Source organism: Vipera berus, assembly GCF_964194415.1.
Source record: "Vipera berus genome assembly, chromosome: 3".
Classification (NCBI taxonomy): domain Eukaryota; kingdom Metazoa; phylum Chordata; class Lepidosauria; order Squamata; family Viperidae; genus Vipera; species Vipera berus.
In genome coordinates this window covers 70,649,433-70,663,616 of record NC_138204.1, presented here as the reverse complement: position 1 = coordinate 70,663,616, position 14,184 = coordinate 70,649,433, and the positions used below count along the sequence as shown (strand labels likewise).

Sequence of the window (14,184 nt, the reverse complement as noted above, 5' to 3'; positions counted from 1 at the left end):
TTGTCCCTCTCAGTTCAAATCAATATCAGTCTGTGTAAGAAGCCACTGAAAAAATAAAACACCTAATTGAATTATGCACTGATGACATTGCTCTAAGAATTACCGTGAATGAAGTACAAAATGAGCAGACCCAGTAATCATGTGGCACAAACTTTTGAAATAGCAACAGCCTTGTTAAAAGCCATTTTTATCACTGTAGTAGTTTTCTGTATTATTTGGCCATTAAAAATTGCTGCTCATTTAAATGGTCCTCTAATCAGAATGTATGTCCAAAGAAATGAAATAATATAAGCAGAAATCATCTTTTTCTTCTTGTAACATAAGGCAATAAAGACTAGGAAATTCCAGTTAGGTTTGTATACTAATTCTCAGTCGGAAAAAGGGCATAACAGTATGAGAAAAGGCCAGCTTTGAATTTCCTGGCTTTTGTTGACATACCCTGCTTTTAATGTTATTTAAACACAATTTGTCTGGATTTTCAATATGGAAAATTAGATAATAACTATGCAAAAAATAAAAATATACAGGTGTTCCTCATGTAAACTGTGATTATTCAAGTCCAATGTTACCACTGTTGTTCCAGAAGTTAGAGTGCAACAAAACATTGTACTATATATATTCTTGGAAACTAAGAATATAGTACAATGTTTTGTTGCACTCTAACTTCTGGAACAACAGTGGTAACATTGGACTTGAATAATAATCCAGAATTCCAGCTACCCAGTCATTCCACTCCTTGTTCTCCCAAGTCCTGATGACCAGTAAAAGCTCATTCTTTATTGGGTTGTGGTTTTGGCAGGCAGAAGGGGAATGTTCCCTTGGATTCCACAGAATATACAAACATCTTTCTTTCCTTTTTCAAGCCGGCATATTCTGTTCTCTGTTCTTTTTGTTGTTACACTTCAACCCTAATGATATGAGAGGTACTGAATTTATTATTAGAAAGGGGTTGTTGCTGTTTGCCTGATGATGATATTCATGGAGCTGATAGCAACAACTACCCACAGGATGATTACACACCTAATTTTCTAATATTATCAGCTTGCAAACCCTGTTTTCACTTTTCTGAGAAAATTCATCCTTTCAGAAGTTGCCCCAGGATTATTCTAGATCAACATTTTCCAATCCGTTGCCTTCAGATCTGTTGAAACTAGAATTCCAGCCTGCTCAGTAGAAATTTGAGGATATAAAAGATCTACTTACTGTTCACTTGGAACAGAAGAATTCCGTGACATGGTCTTTGGTGACAGGTCATAGTCACTGTCTGATCGATAAAGAAATGACTCTCTACGCTGGCTATGCCCTGGAAATGTGGTGTGGAGCACAAGTCCTGAAGAAGAGCCAGCCTGAGGATCAAGTGGGCTACGACCAGGTGAAGGGCCATTTTCAACATCAAAGCTGTGAACAAGAAATTCATAAATATTACTGACATTGTATATTTATTATCTTAATCATGACTTAATTTTATATTTTCAAAGCTAAAAATGACAATATGATTAATTCCCACTTATCACAACTGGGCAACAGTGGGTAAACACTTAATCAGAATAATGTTTCTGAAAGCTGAGTGCCTTTATATTCTTGAAGGAATTTGTAACTAAAACTGTTTAGTTTTTGTTTTCCAGCAGCTTGAATCTTCAGTGGCTCCCGGAATCCATCTTCCAAGCATACTTCTTAAGATCCTCCTATCCTAAGACACATCTATTTGTGAAGGTAGAGTCAGCTTTGAGTATTCCTTAAAAGTTCTGATTAAAGTTGTGGGGAAAAAGAAACAAGATATCAAACTGTATTATAGAGATCTACAGTACAAGAAAAACTATGGACTTGAAAATGTATTTCCTAAAACAGTTGTTAAAAAAATAAAAGCATGTCTATTTTTGACATTCAGCAGTAAGAACCCTGTTTTCAGGTGACAAAGTTACTGAAGTATTATAGGATATTTTTGAACAGTCTCATAAAGTCCTACCAGTTCTTTGTCTATAAATATGGAACAAGACAATATGGCTAGAAATTGGGAAAAATCAGTATATGTACTTCTATTGAAAAAAGTGGTGCAAATAAAAAAAACACCTCAAACAAATTATTGAAACTTCGCAATAATTTTTAAACCAGAAAAGATTTGTTTAATGTTTTACAAAGATTGATAAATCCATACATGTAGAAAGATAAGCCAGAGGAACAGAGAGATGTCTGAAAAGACAAAGAGTCGTGAAATCAGGTAGCTATTATAAAATGGATAAGAGAATAGAAGGAAATTTATATTTGCTTCACTGACAACAGCCAAAACCTTTCATCATGTAGGTCATGGCAGAATATAATCCATGTTAAGACTAATAAGTATACCAGAAAATCTGATTTATTTTCCTCCGAAATCTTATAATGAAGATGAAGCTATTGAAAGAACTGAATCTGTAAAAACAAAGTGATTATACAAAAAGTATTGTAGTATTCTTTTCAGTTTTTCTCCATCTTATTGTAATGGTTTGTGGAAATGAATTTGGGAAACAGGAGGAAGAGCTGCAGATTGGACAAAAGTCAACTGAGCATGCCAAAGGAAAATGGGGGAGAGGGGGAATGGAAAGTCTCAGAAGGAACCATTTCTAGTTTCTTGGACTAAAAGTGGGAGGTAGGGAAGAGATTTACGTTCTGTTAACCTTACAGTACAGATAGACTTAGTACTCTAGGTGGGCTTCTTGTCTGGACTACCTTGCAAGCCTGACATCAATCTTGCAAGTCTGAAAAATTATCAGTTGAATCAATAATTAAGTAATTCAGGTTTTATATTTCATAGATTTATCACCAAGAATAACCTCTGGCAGCATTTATAATTGCAACAGCAAACATATGGCTCAGCAGCTTTCTTTCATTCATTATTAATTTTAGCAATTTTCAAATAAATATTTCTCCAAATAAATTGCCCAACTGAATGAGTGTTTAGTATCTTCTCTTACAAATTGTATATAAGAAGATAGATTAGGGAATTTTGAAAAAAAAAGAATCTAGAATCCTCTTTTCAATGTATTTTTTTCAATAGGAAGGATTTTATTTATGAAGTAGTTACATCAGGTCTCACTTAGAGAATGAAATACTCCCTGTAGCTGTAGGTTTAGAATATAGCCATAAGAACCTTACTTAAGTGTGTGGCTCTCATACTCATATCCTTCCTACTCTGAATCAAGTATAATGCAAATCAGTAGGACCTTACAGATCTTTGAAGGAGTTCCTATTTTGTTGATTCAAGTGTAGCATTTCTTGGAAACTATTCCACAAAGCAAAGAGGTGCCCTGCTTCTAAGCAAAGGAGTTGAGCAGCTGCTTCACTTCACTCAGTAATATTGCTTCTGTGTAGGCAAAAAAGCTCAGTCAGCACGTTGTATCTGTTAATAAATGTAAGCCAGCCTCAACTCAATTAGCAATACACATCCACAAGTGCCTTGTCTGGAGGCCATCACCCATAATCTTCACATTCCTATGTAATAGGTTTTTTTTCCCATTTGTCACAGATTCTTGTTATACTATATTTGCATCATGTGTATTCATGAAAATACCAGGAGCTGCTAGGACATTTAAAATGAAGGATGAATTAGATCAATTATTGAAGGAAATTCATTTTAGCAGCCAATGGAGTAATGGTGCGTTGTTCTTTCTCTCCCACCTATTTTTCCCATTTGAGATTGCTCTCTTGCAGCTCTCCAGCTGGATTGCATACATCTTTGAAATTCCATCGAACAACTTTTGCATAGTTATCCTCCTCTCCAATTTCTCATCTTTAATTCCACCCTCCTGAGTTAAATTTTCTACAGAAAAGTTGATTACAGATGTATTAAATATAATTTGTACAAGGATAATTTGGTCCTTTAAAAATTAATGTATCTTGTGAAAAACCCTCAACCTGCAAGACAAAGAAAATAGATCTCTGGGTTAGAGTTGGATAGGGTTGCTAAGAAGACTATAAATGGTAAGAAGAACCAATCAATCAAGTCTTGTCCAAATAAAGTCCAACTGTTCCCTTGGCACAATGAAAAAACCAAAAAAATTACACACTTTGAACATGTAGTGTGATCAGACAATGGATTTTAAAAAAATCTATGCTTAGGAAGTCTGATGCAAGTAGAAGAAAATGGACAAGGTGGATGGACTGGATCAAAGAGGTTGAAAATTTGTAAGAGTAAAAAACAAGATGATGAGCGGTTTTTTCTGGGCAACCCCAAAAGCTGACTTGATGATATCTAGCTTGAAAACTAATTATATTAGTCTGCCCTATGTCATTATAAATATGCAAAAAGTTAGCAGGCATCTGATCACATGTGTTTGGGTCAAGTCCATCATTCTGTCCTAACACTACTTGGTTTATGCTGTACAGTCTGTAAACCATACAGTATAATTCCTTAGATCTCTATCATATTGATAGATGTTTCATAAATTACCTATGGCATTTTCAGATCCTGAAATGGAAATTTAAGACCTTATATGCACAAAATATATAATGTTCACTGAACTGTAATCTTTTTAGTGTCCATGATTAAGTCAATATTGTGCAAATCTGCAGTTTTGATATTAAACATATTCATCATAATGAAGTCAGATTTCATGTATGGCTATTATTGACTCTACATTGATGGAAAAGCATTTGGTGTCCATAAACTGAGAAAAAGAAACTTTTCTAATATCTCTAAAAATACAGAACAAGAAGGAAATAGCTACTAAATCATGTTTAAAAAGTTTGCCATTCTGACAACTTATGGGAATTGAAGTAGCAAAACATCTGGAGGGTACCCGTATAGGAAGGCTGACATACACTAACAATGTTATTAACTCAGCTCAACACTCACTTAGAACAGAGATACAGTACAGAAGCTGTCACATTCCAGATGGTGCCGAGTTATGATTCCCAGCATCTGTGCAGCTGGGGATGTTTGGAGTTACAGTTCATCTTGAGGACCGTTGATTACTTGGAACTCTTTGGTTTATCAGAGGGGGGAAAACAGCTACTCATGTATTCATGCATTAAAAACATACTATCTAAAACAGTTGTTTTGAAGTGATAAATTCTTACCCTCAAGAGATAGGGATTCTATTCTCTTTTTTTCTTGTTAAAATCAAGATAATCCACAATGATTTCACATGTACCATGAAGTCAACTCACAAAGGTCATGAATTATATAATTTCTGTCAAATACACAGATGTCATTTGTCTCCCTTCCTCCCTACGTCCAGGACTATAATTTATTCCATATTAAAAACAGATTCAAACTAGAAAGTTAAATAATAATGACTCTGAACTGAACTTGCTAATGGCTTGACTTCTTAATAACATCTCTCTTTTTACTGCTTATATAATAAGGTCTGAGGTGTTTTGTTTTTTTGCTTATTTATTTATTCTGTTGTCAATGATGCTTTTTTACATAGCTGGTTTTGCCTGTTTCAAACTTAGTTGTTCTTTGCTGGCCATTACTCTTCATTCAACACAACATTAAGTTACAAGATTTCAACTATATGATAATGCTTGCAGATGATTAATTCTGACAATTATTCATGTTTAATTACTATAATTATAATGCTTTAAGAACCTCTTGTATTTCATGTCAATCTTCACAAAATTCATTCCTAACTTGAGAAATCAACAAGCATCTGAATCTACTTTGTTTAGAGAATGAGATCTGAAATCTTATATAAGCCCAACAGAAAATGTTTTCACAGCTGCAGAATTCATCTCCCAAAAGACTTCAGAGAATGAAGTTTTTCCAAAACTATCTCTCCAACGTTACTTGAGATATAGGGTAAAAACTAGGTTTCACTGTAATCTTTATGGCAGTAGAAAGTGTGAAAAATGATTCCTTTATCTATTTTCCCCCAGAATTTCAATAATCCTTTTCAGTTTAGTAAGTGGGTTTACATCCATTATTTTCTAATAAAGCTTATGAAGTATCCAGCTTCAGCTTTTTCTACAAGTGGAGGTATGGTTACTTAAAGCTGAAGTTTCTATATTATACATATACTTACACAGAGAGCGAGAGAGATTCATATGCTATATCCTGATGGGATGGGGTTGGGTTTTATTAATGTGTTTTAACCTGCTTTTAATGTGTTTTAACTTATTTGTGGGCACCTTGTTTAATCTTTTTTAATTTTTGTATTTTATCTTTTAATATGTATTGCCCTGTTCACCGCCCTGAGTCCTTCGGGAGAAGGGTGGTATACAAATTAAATTAATAAATAAATTAATAAATATCAACCCACTTAGCATTTCTGTTATACTGCTCTCATTGCAGCCAGTTCTGAAGTAATATTATTTGTAGAAGGTGTGGGAAAAGTTATCTTTATATGTGGCCACATAGTATGAGCACAAAACTCCTTATGATTTTTGTTATGATTCTTAATAGCTGATTTTGAAAGAACTTCGGGGTAATCAAAAAGACTTTGAAGCTTCCACAAATATTTATTTTGGAACAGATTAATTTGTATGACAAATAATTTGATTAATGCAAAATAAATTGTTTTCCTTTTTGTTTTGAATATAAACATACAACCACACTGTACATGTTTTTAAATGCACCAATTAATCCCAATGCATTTGTTTGGAATTATTTTCAAGTCTCAGAAAGAATGTATTGCAATCACTGATAAAAAAAATGAAAAATGTACTATTATGGCCAGCTTCTCTTTCATAATTATTCATATATAAACTGTAGCATCTCTCCTTCTCTTCTTCCTCCTCTTGAGAGGTCTGGGATTTGTGGAGCACATAATGCCCCAAAGGCCAGATGATGATGATGATGATGATGATGATGATGATAATAGGTAAGGATTTGTTTTTGTTAGTTGCGAAGTCATGTCCGACCCATCGCGACCCCATGGACAATGTTCCTCCAGGCCTTCCTGTCCTCTACCATCTTCTGGAGTCCATTTAAGCTCACACCTACTGCTTCAGTGACTCCATCCAGCCACCTCAAGGACTTGATAGGTAGACAATAATGCCAAGTCCAGTCTGAACATTTGGCTGACTGTGCGATTAATAATAATAAATAAATAAATAAATAAATAAATAAATAAATAAATAAATAAATAAATAAATAATAATAATAATAATAATAATAATAATACATAGAATAAGCTGTTACGGTTCTTTCTTCACTTGAAACAGCAAGCAATAATTGATAAAGCTTTCATTATAGTCATTCCAAGTGGAATGAACTCAGCCATGTTTTTTAAAGCAATAATTACTAAACCAACAAGGTAAAAATTTCCATCTCTTAAGTCAGCCATCCAGTTCTTCTGATGCTTAGATAGATATTTGTGATCATTTTTCTAATAAAAATACTACTTTCCCTCCATTGTGAAAGAAAATAAAGTTATTTTATAAACCTGGTATTATACATGTTCATTTTCAGAGCAGGAATATCTGGAAAAAAGTAAAAGTCTCATCCCGATAGGTACAAAATAAAAGAAGTGATAAATCTGGATTCATACTATTTCTTTGTTTAAAAGGAGATCGGTGTCCTACTTAACTCATAGTTGATACCCAAACAACAGGTGAGTGTCAAGGTTTGGCATTTCTTGGTTTGCAAAACCATCATGATTGCAACTCACATCACGATCACCTTACACTTGTAATAGGCTATACATAGGGCTGCCCTTGAAAACAACTTGGAAACTACAATTGTTCCAAAATGGAGCAGATTGGCTACTAATAGGGAGGATTGGATTTAGTTGTTTTTTGGTTGCTGCATTAGCTGCTAATGATTTCCAGGTCCAGTTCAAAATGAAGGATATCACCTATGAAGTCTTACTTGTCTTGGCACAATAAGATTTAAATAATCTCCTTTCCTACCCAAAGATAGCCCAATGTCCAAGTATGCATCCCCTGAGGAGCTACTTAAAATTCTCACTCTTCAGGAGGAGAGAAAAACAAGGACATAGGAGACATAGAAAGCCCATATTATAGACCCCACTCTGGTCATCTTTAAGATTTTAATTGAAAAACTACATTCTTTCAATGAGTTTTGATATGGATGACATGTAGGTGAACTATTGTTTATTTTATTTTTTAAATTTAATTTTATTTGTTTGTAAACTTCTCTGAGCCCTTGGAAGTGGCCATCTATGAATGAATAAAAATTACAAAATATGGATTCAGCTCCTTACTTAAAAGCAGGTCCTTGAGAGGGAAAAAAAATCTGTAGACTAATTGATTTGGAGTTAGTGCCATATTGAAGTGAGGGGAAACCAAGCTACAGCTTTTCTCTGGGTGAGTTTATTTTGGAATACGTTTTCAACAGCAATTGCCCAGTTTTATATTCTTGCCAAGGTAAGACCTAATTATTAGCATAGATCTACTATGTCTGGACTGCAGAAATCTGGACACCAACAAACAAGCAGCAAAGAAGCAGAAAAAACTTTAATTTAAGATTCAAGGTGCTGGTGATGACCTATAAAGCCCTAAATGGCATGGGTCCGGATTATCTCAGGGAGCACCTGCTGCCAGCATCAACTTCCCATCGTCCTTTGTGCTCCCACAGGGAGGGCCTCCTCAGGGTCCCGCCGGTCAGGGAATGCCGGCGGGCGATCCCCAGGGGGAGGGCGTTCTCTGTGGGCGTGCCTGCCCTATGGAATCAATTGCTGGTGGAACTCCGGATCGCCCCTGACCTTTGTTCGTTTTGCCGGGACCTAAAAACCTGGCTTTTTGAGTTAGCTGGCCTGGACTGAGGGGTTTTAAGGTTTTTAAATTCTAATTTTAAATTTTGGGGCTATTGATTTAATTTAATTTTAATTTTTATATTGTATTGTTTTAATTTTGCCCTGTAAACCACCCTGAGTCCTTCGGGAAAAGGGCGGTATATAAATTGAATTTAAAAAAATATTGGAGTTTAGTATCCAGACATTCATTCATTCATCCATTTCAACTATACTTACTCCACTCAATTAGATTTTCAGATGTTTACAGTAACTAGAAGCAAACAAAAGAAAAGTTGAAACATGACAGGTCTATCCAGCCATTTAAGTTTTATTGACCATAGCAACATTCTATTTTGTTTGCTGCTTATTTTGGGAGTTATTATTGTTCACTTGTATGTGTTTTATTGACTGTATTATTTAAGAATATGTTATAAATATTGCTAGTAATAGAGCTTTTATACGTGAATCAATATTCCTTCACGGTGCATTGTGTACAAGAACTTTATTAAATGATGTGGCAGGGAGATCCACAATTGTGAACTTTAAAATACTTTTTTTTAAAAAGAAGATATAGCTATGTAATTTTCTCACAGAGACTATTTACAATAAATGATTAAGAGAGTTTAAGAGAAAGGATAATAGCAGTTTTATGACTAAACAAATATGAGCAAATTTGCACAGAAAAGTGTTTATCTTAACCATTTTATTTTGATCACTGTGCCAGCAAAACAAAAAAGACACAACAGATTAGGGTCAATAATTGTTATAAAACCATATAACAATATAACCAAAATTGTAAGCTGACATTTAAGAATTTACGGCACAAAAATTAATATATAAAATATCATACAATTTACGTAAGACAACTAAATGATTTTTTAGAATAACAAAATGGTAAAATTACCAGTTTAAAATATATACAACCATCATAATATTGAATGTTATGGACAAATTATTATTATATCTAGAGAAAATGTAGTGATGCAATGTATGATTATTTATCTGTATCGTTAAAATAACTGACAGCTAATGAAATTAATGGTAAATAAGTTTCAGCTGAGAATAAGGACATAGATTATTGATAAAAAGTAGAAACTACATAGAATACTACATTTGAAATGTTTCCAAACAAAAGCTATTTAGGAGATATTTAAAGAGAAATTACAACATCTGCTCAAACTATGGAATTTTTGGCTGTAATGATCAAAGTGGAATCAGATATAGACCAATGGTTCTCAACCTTTTCTTCATCATGGACCCCCTTTAAATACCTTTTGTGGCCACAGACCCACAAGACAACTCAAGATTTGAATTATATCATTTCTTTAAGCCTTTGCAACCCCCATGACAACATCGCAGCACCCAAGGGGTCCGCAGACCACAGGTTGAGAGCCACTGAGATAGATTAATAGTAGCAATTTCAGTTAGAAAGAATCTGTGCAACCAGGGTGTTTGGTGATGAGTGGAAATAGTAATTTATGGCATGCATCAGCATAGAGTGAGCAAAACAATGTAACATGTTCCAACATTTCAATTACTTCTTCACTGCATGGACACAAATCTCCACTCAAAAGGGATGTTCCAGGATGTCCCTTCAATAACTGCTGTTGGGTGGACATTGAATCTAGCCAAGGACAAAGCCCGTCAAATTTAGGGGTCATTGTACAACTGAGTTATCTGGCTGGGTGAAGCAACAACTGAAATTTTGTTTATAGGAGACTAAGGCACAGAGATGAATACATTAGTTGGTTGAGCCTCTCTGCTAGAGGCCAGGACAAAAAGGTCCTTGGTGAGGATCTGGCAGATGTTGAAGAGCTTTGGACTTCATTTAAGTGGGAAACTAGGTTCATTCTTGGATATGGAGGGAGTAGGTACCTCATCTGCCTTCTGAATCAGAAAAGAGAAGCTGGCCTTGAGTACAGTCGATCAATCCTATTTCTCAGTTGCCAGTAGTCAGTGTTGAAATGTTGTAAGCTGGCTTTTTTTTTACCAACTCCGCTTGATGGAGGCTGATTCTCATGCTTTAATAGTGGAAAGAGGCATCTTTTAAAATTATAATAGGGATTATTTCAAATTTGTTCAGAAAGTCCTTAATTCTGATTAATATGGAAGGATATAGGGTGGATTTAATGTAAGGCACTAATCTGATATATTGGGCTGAAAAGGGGAGCCAGTACAAATCTAGTAAGTCACACTGGAGAACTGAGCAGTGAAGAATCTGTGAGACGGAGTGCATCACAGCCCTCTGCTTGACATTTGCCAAAATTAATTTGGTTATTAGCAATGAAAAGCATAAGCCTATGTGGTTGGTGTTTCAGCTGGTGAAAGTGGAAACTTAATGTCAAGGGATTGATCTACAGTATCATTGGTTCTCTGCCCCTCTCCCGCCTCCCCCCAATTCTCATATAGCTGATTCTTAGTGCTGTCAGCCTGTCTTGGTCTTCATGTGACCAGCTTCTCTGGTCCAAGAGAAGGTCCAGGAGACATTTTAGCTCATCAATCTTGTTACTAGCTGTCAACAGCTAGTCACAGACTGAGATTACCATCTGAGCTGTTAACAGACAGATCTTAGCTAGCCGTTCCATATTGGTTTCGAAGGAGGCGGGGAAAAGGGGTATCTTTTTTTCTTCTGTGGTCTCAAATTGCTCCCTTTCCTGGAGGAGTATAAGTTCCTTGCTTTCTCAATATAACAAAGTGCTGGATGGCAAGACGAGAATTTGACTCACCTACACAGGTAGTAATAAGGGATGCGGTGGCTCAGTGGGTTAGGATGCTGAGCTTGTTAATCAGAAGGTCGGCAGTTTGGCGGGTTGAATCCCAAGTGCCGCGTAACAGAGTGAGTGCCTGTTATTCGTCCCAGCTTCTGCCAACCTAGCAGTTCGAACGCATGTAAAAATGCAAGTAGAAAAATAGGGACCACTACGGTGGGAAGGTAACAGAGTTCCATGCGCCGTTGGCGTCTAGTCATGCCGGCCACATGACCACAGCGGACAAGCGTTGGCTCTTCGGCTTTGAAACGGAGATGAGCACCGTCCCCTAGAGTCGGAAATGACTAGCACGCATGTATTCTGTACCAGCCTGCTACCGGCCCTGCAGAAAAGGCAGGGACAACCCCTTTTACAAGAAGGCAAGAGGCTGGAACTAAGCCTGCCAAATTTATGGACACAAAAGCAAACAGAACAAGACACGAACCATGAAACAGGAGCTATTCAAGCGGTTGCCTTCAGCAAACCAGCCCTCCCACGCATTCCCCTTTTATACAGTTCAGGGCGTGGCTTCTCTCTGCCTCCTTCCGAGGTGCCCCATTGCCTTCCTCTGTTTACTCCTGATTGACTGCCTCCTGCGTCGGGCGTCCTTGAACAGGGTCAGCTGTGGGGTCATCTTCATCCACGCTGTCAGGCTCACACAGCTGGGTCTGCGTCGTGACCAGGTGGGAGGGGCCTGGCTGAGGGCTCTCATCAGCAAGCTCTCCAACCCCCTCAGCAACCTCTCCAACACCCCCCTCCTCCTCCTCTTCTGAATCGTCCGACCCAACTGCCGAACCCACAGGCTGACCCTGAATCACAAGAGCATGTGCGGGGGAACCTTTACCTTTTACACAGGTAGTGATGGGTAGAAAGTTCTCAATTGTAAATTGATTACAGACATTTTTTTTTCTTAATCCAGTGTCTTTGTCATTTGGAGGGGCGGGGGTAGGTGTACCCTCCTTTTTATCTCTACTATTGCCTTTTTGGGGAAAAGCTGTTGTTAAACCTGTTATATATCTGACATCCATTGGTAGGGAAGTTTGGATTTGAACAGTAATTAAGGAAGTCTTATCTTTTTGCTGCGGGTTAAGAAACAGGAGACAAATAAAAAAAATCTAAAGCCTGAAAACCAGGAGCCTGTGAGTTCTAGTCAAGTGTTACGCGTGGAAGCTGGCTGACGGACCTTGGGCCAGTCACTCTCTCTCAGCCCAGCCCACCTCACAGGGATCGTTGTTGTAGAGAAACAGGAGGAGGAATGAGTATTATGAATATTTGCTGCTTTGAGTATAAAGGCAAAATAAAAATCAAATAAAGGAAAATAAAGGAATTGCTGCAGCTTTGAAAAAATGCATGCTGCTCTTTGCTGTCTTGCCTCCTCCCTACTATCTGTCCATTATAAGGACACAGGTAAAGGACCATGTTTAGAGGAATCAAGCTGATGTCTATATTCATTTCTATATCACTTTGAATGTATTAGTAGCTCAAAAGAATGGTGCACAAAACTAGAAAAGCCATAAAAAACATTAAAACCATTTAACCAAGCAGACAGCCCAGACTGAAAGAATTCTGTAAACCACAAGCAAAACAAACAAGGGGCCCTAGATGTACGATACAGGTAGTCCTCGACTTAACAACAGTTCATTTAGTGACCATTCAAAGTTACAACAGCAGTGAAACAAATGACTTATGACCATTTTTCACACTTACGACCATTACAGCATCCGTGGTCACTTGATTTACATTCAGATGCTTGACAACTGACTCACATCGATGACGGCTGGAATCTCCTGGAGTCTTGCGATCCCCTTTTGTGACCTTCTGACAAGCAAAGTCAATGGGGAAACGAGATTCACTCAACACTTATTAATTTAGGAACTGCAGTGATCCACCTAACAAACGTGGTGAGAAAACTGGTAAAAATGAGGCAAAACTCACTTAACAGGTTTCTCAGTGAACGACATAAATGTTGGGCTCAACTATGATCATACGTTGAAGACTACCCGTGATACATCAACCCTAGGCCTGGGGTTAAAAACAGTCATGTCTTTTGAAATTTCAGCTGAAAAAGCTAGCTGAAAAGTAAGAAGTAGAAAACTATTTTAAGTTCAGCAGGCAAACTAATGCTATATTGACAAGAATGAACGAGCCTGATACCAAGAAGCTACTGAAGTAACATAGTGCCATCTACTGAAACAACACTTCTCAGCCATTGCCGACCTTTCAAGCATGTTTACCTTGAAATTTTGGGTTGCCTGAATGAGTGCTCCCAACTGCAGTTCTATTATATCCCTACCTTAGCCTTAATCATTGATCTATCAAATTTACAGCTTCCTTAAATGATTCACTCTAGAAAAATGTCATTTTCAATCACCTTTACCTTAGTACATGTCTTTATTGTGTTATTTGCATTTTATAAATGTTGATTAGATCATACGTTACTCAAATAGTATACAAACAGTTATTCAGTTATGAAATCATTACATGTTTCCAGTTTCAGGTATGTACTGGTAATCTTATCTTTAACCAGCTGTTAAAAATACAATTACATTGTGTGCATGTTTAATTCTGGATAGTTTCTATTCTCATTACATATTTATCTTAGAATCATAAAGTTGGAATGGGCCTCAGAGGTCATCTAGTCTCGCTCTAAATATGTAACTTTCCCCTTATAATCAAGTTTCATTGATAGTCAGTCTGGAAACCTTTTCAAAGTGTGTTAGCTTGGCAATTGAACCTACATCACTCCAGCAAATTAAAGTAAG

General features: G+C 36.6%; 1 protein-coding gene across 2 annotated transcripts in view; it reads right to left on the bottom strand.

Moving 5' to 3' along the window:
• Positions 1 to 14,184, bottom strand: part of PDE4B (phosphodiesterase 4B) — a gene marked incomplete at its 5' end in the record, with an annotated part of 236,368 nt that overhangs the window by 64,546 nt on the left and 157,638 nt on the right. For both annotated transcript variants that reach the window (XM_081323957.1, XM_081323958.1), the window contains one exon: positions 1,204 to 1,398. In XM_081323957.1, the coding sequence (XP_081180083.1) occupies positions 1,204 to 1,398 (195 nt within the window). The remainder of the gene's footprint in view (positions 1 to 1,203; positions 1,399 to 14,184) is intronic.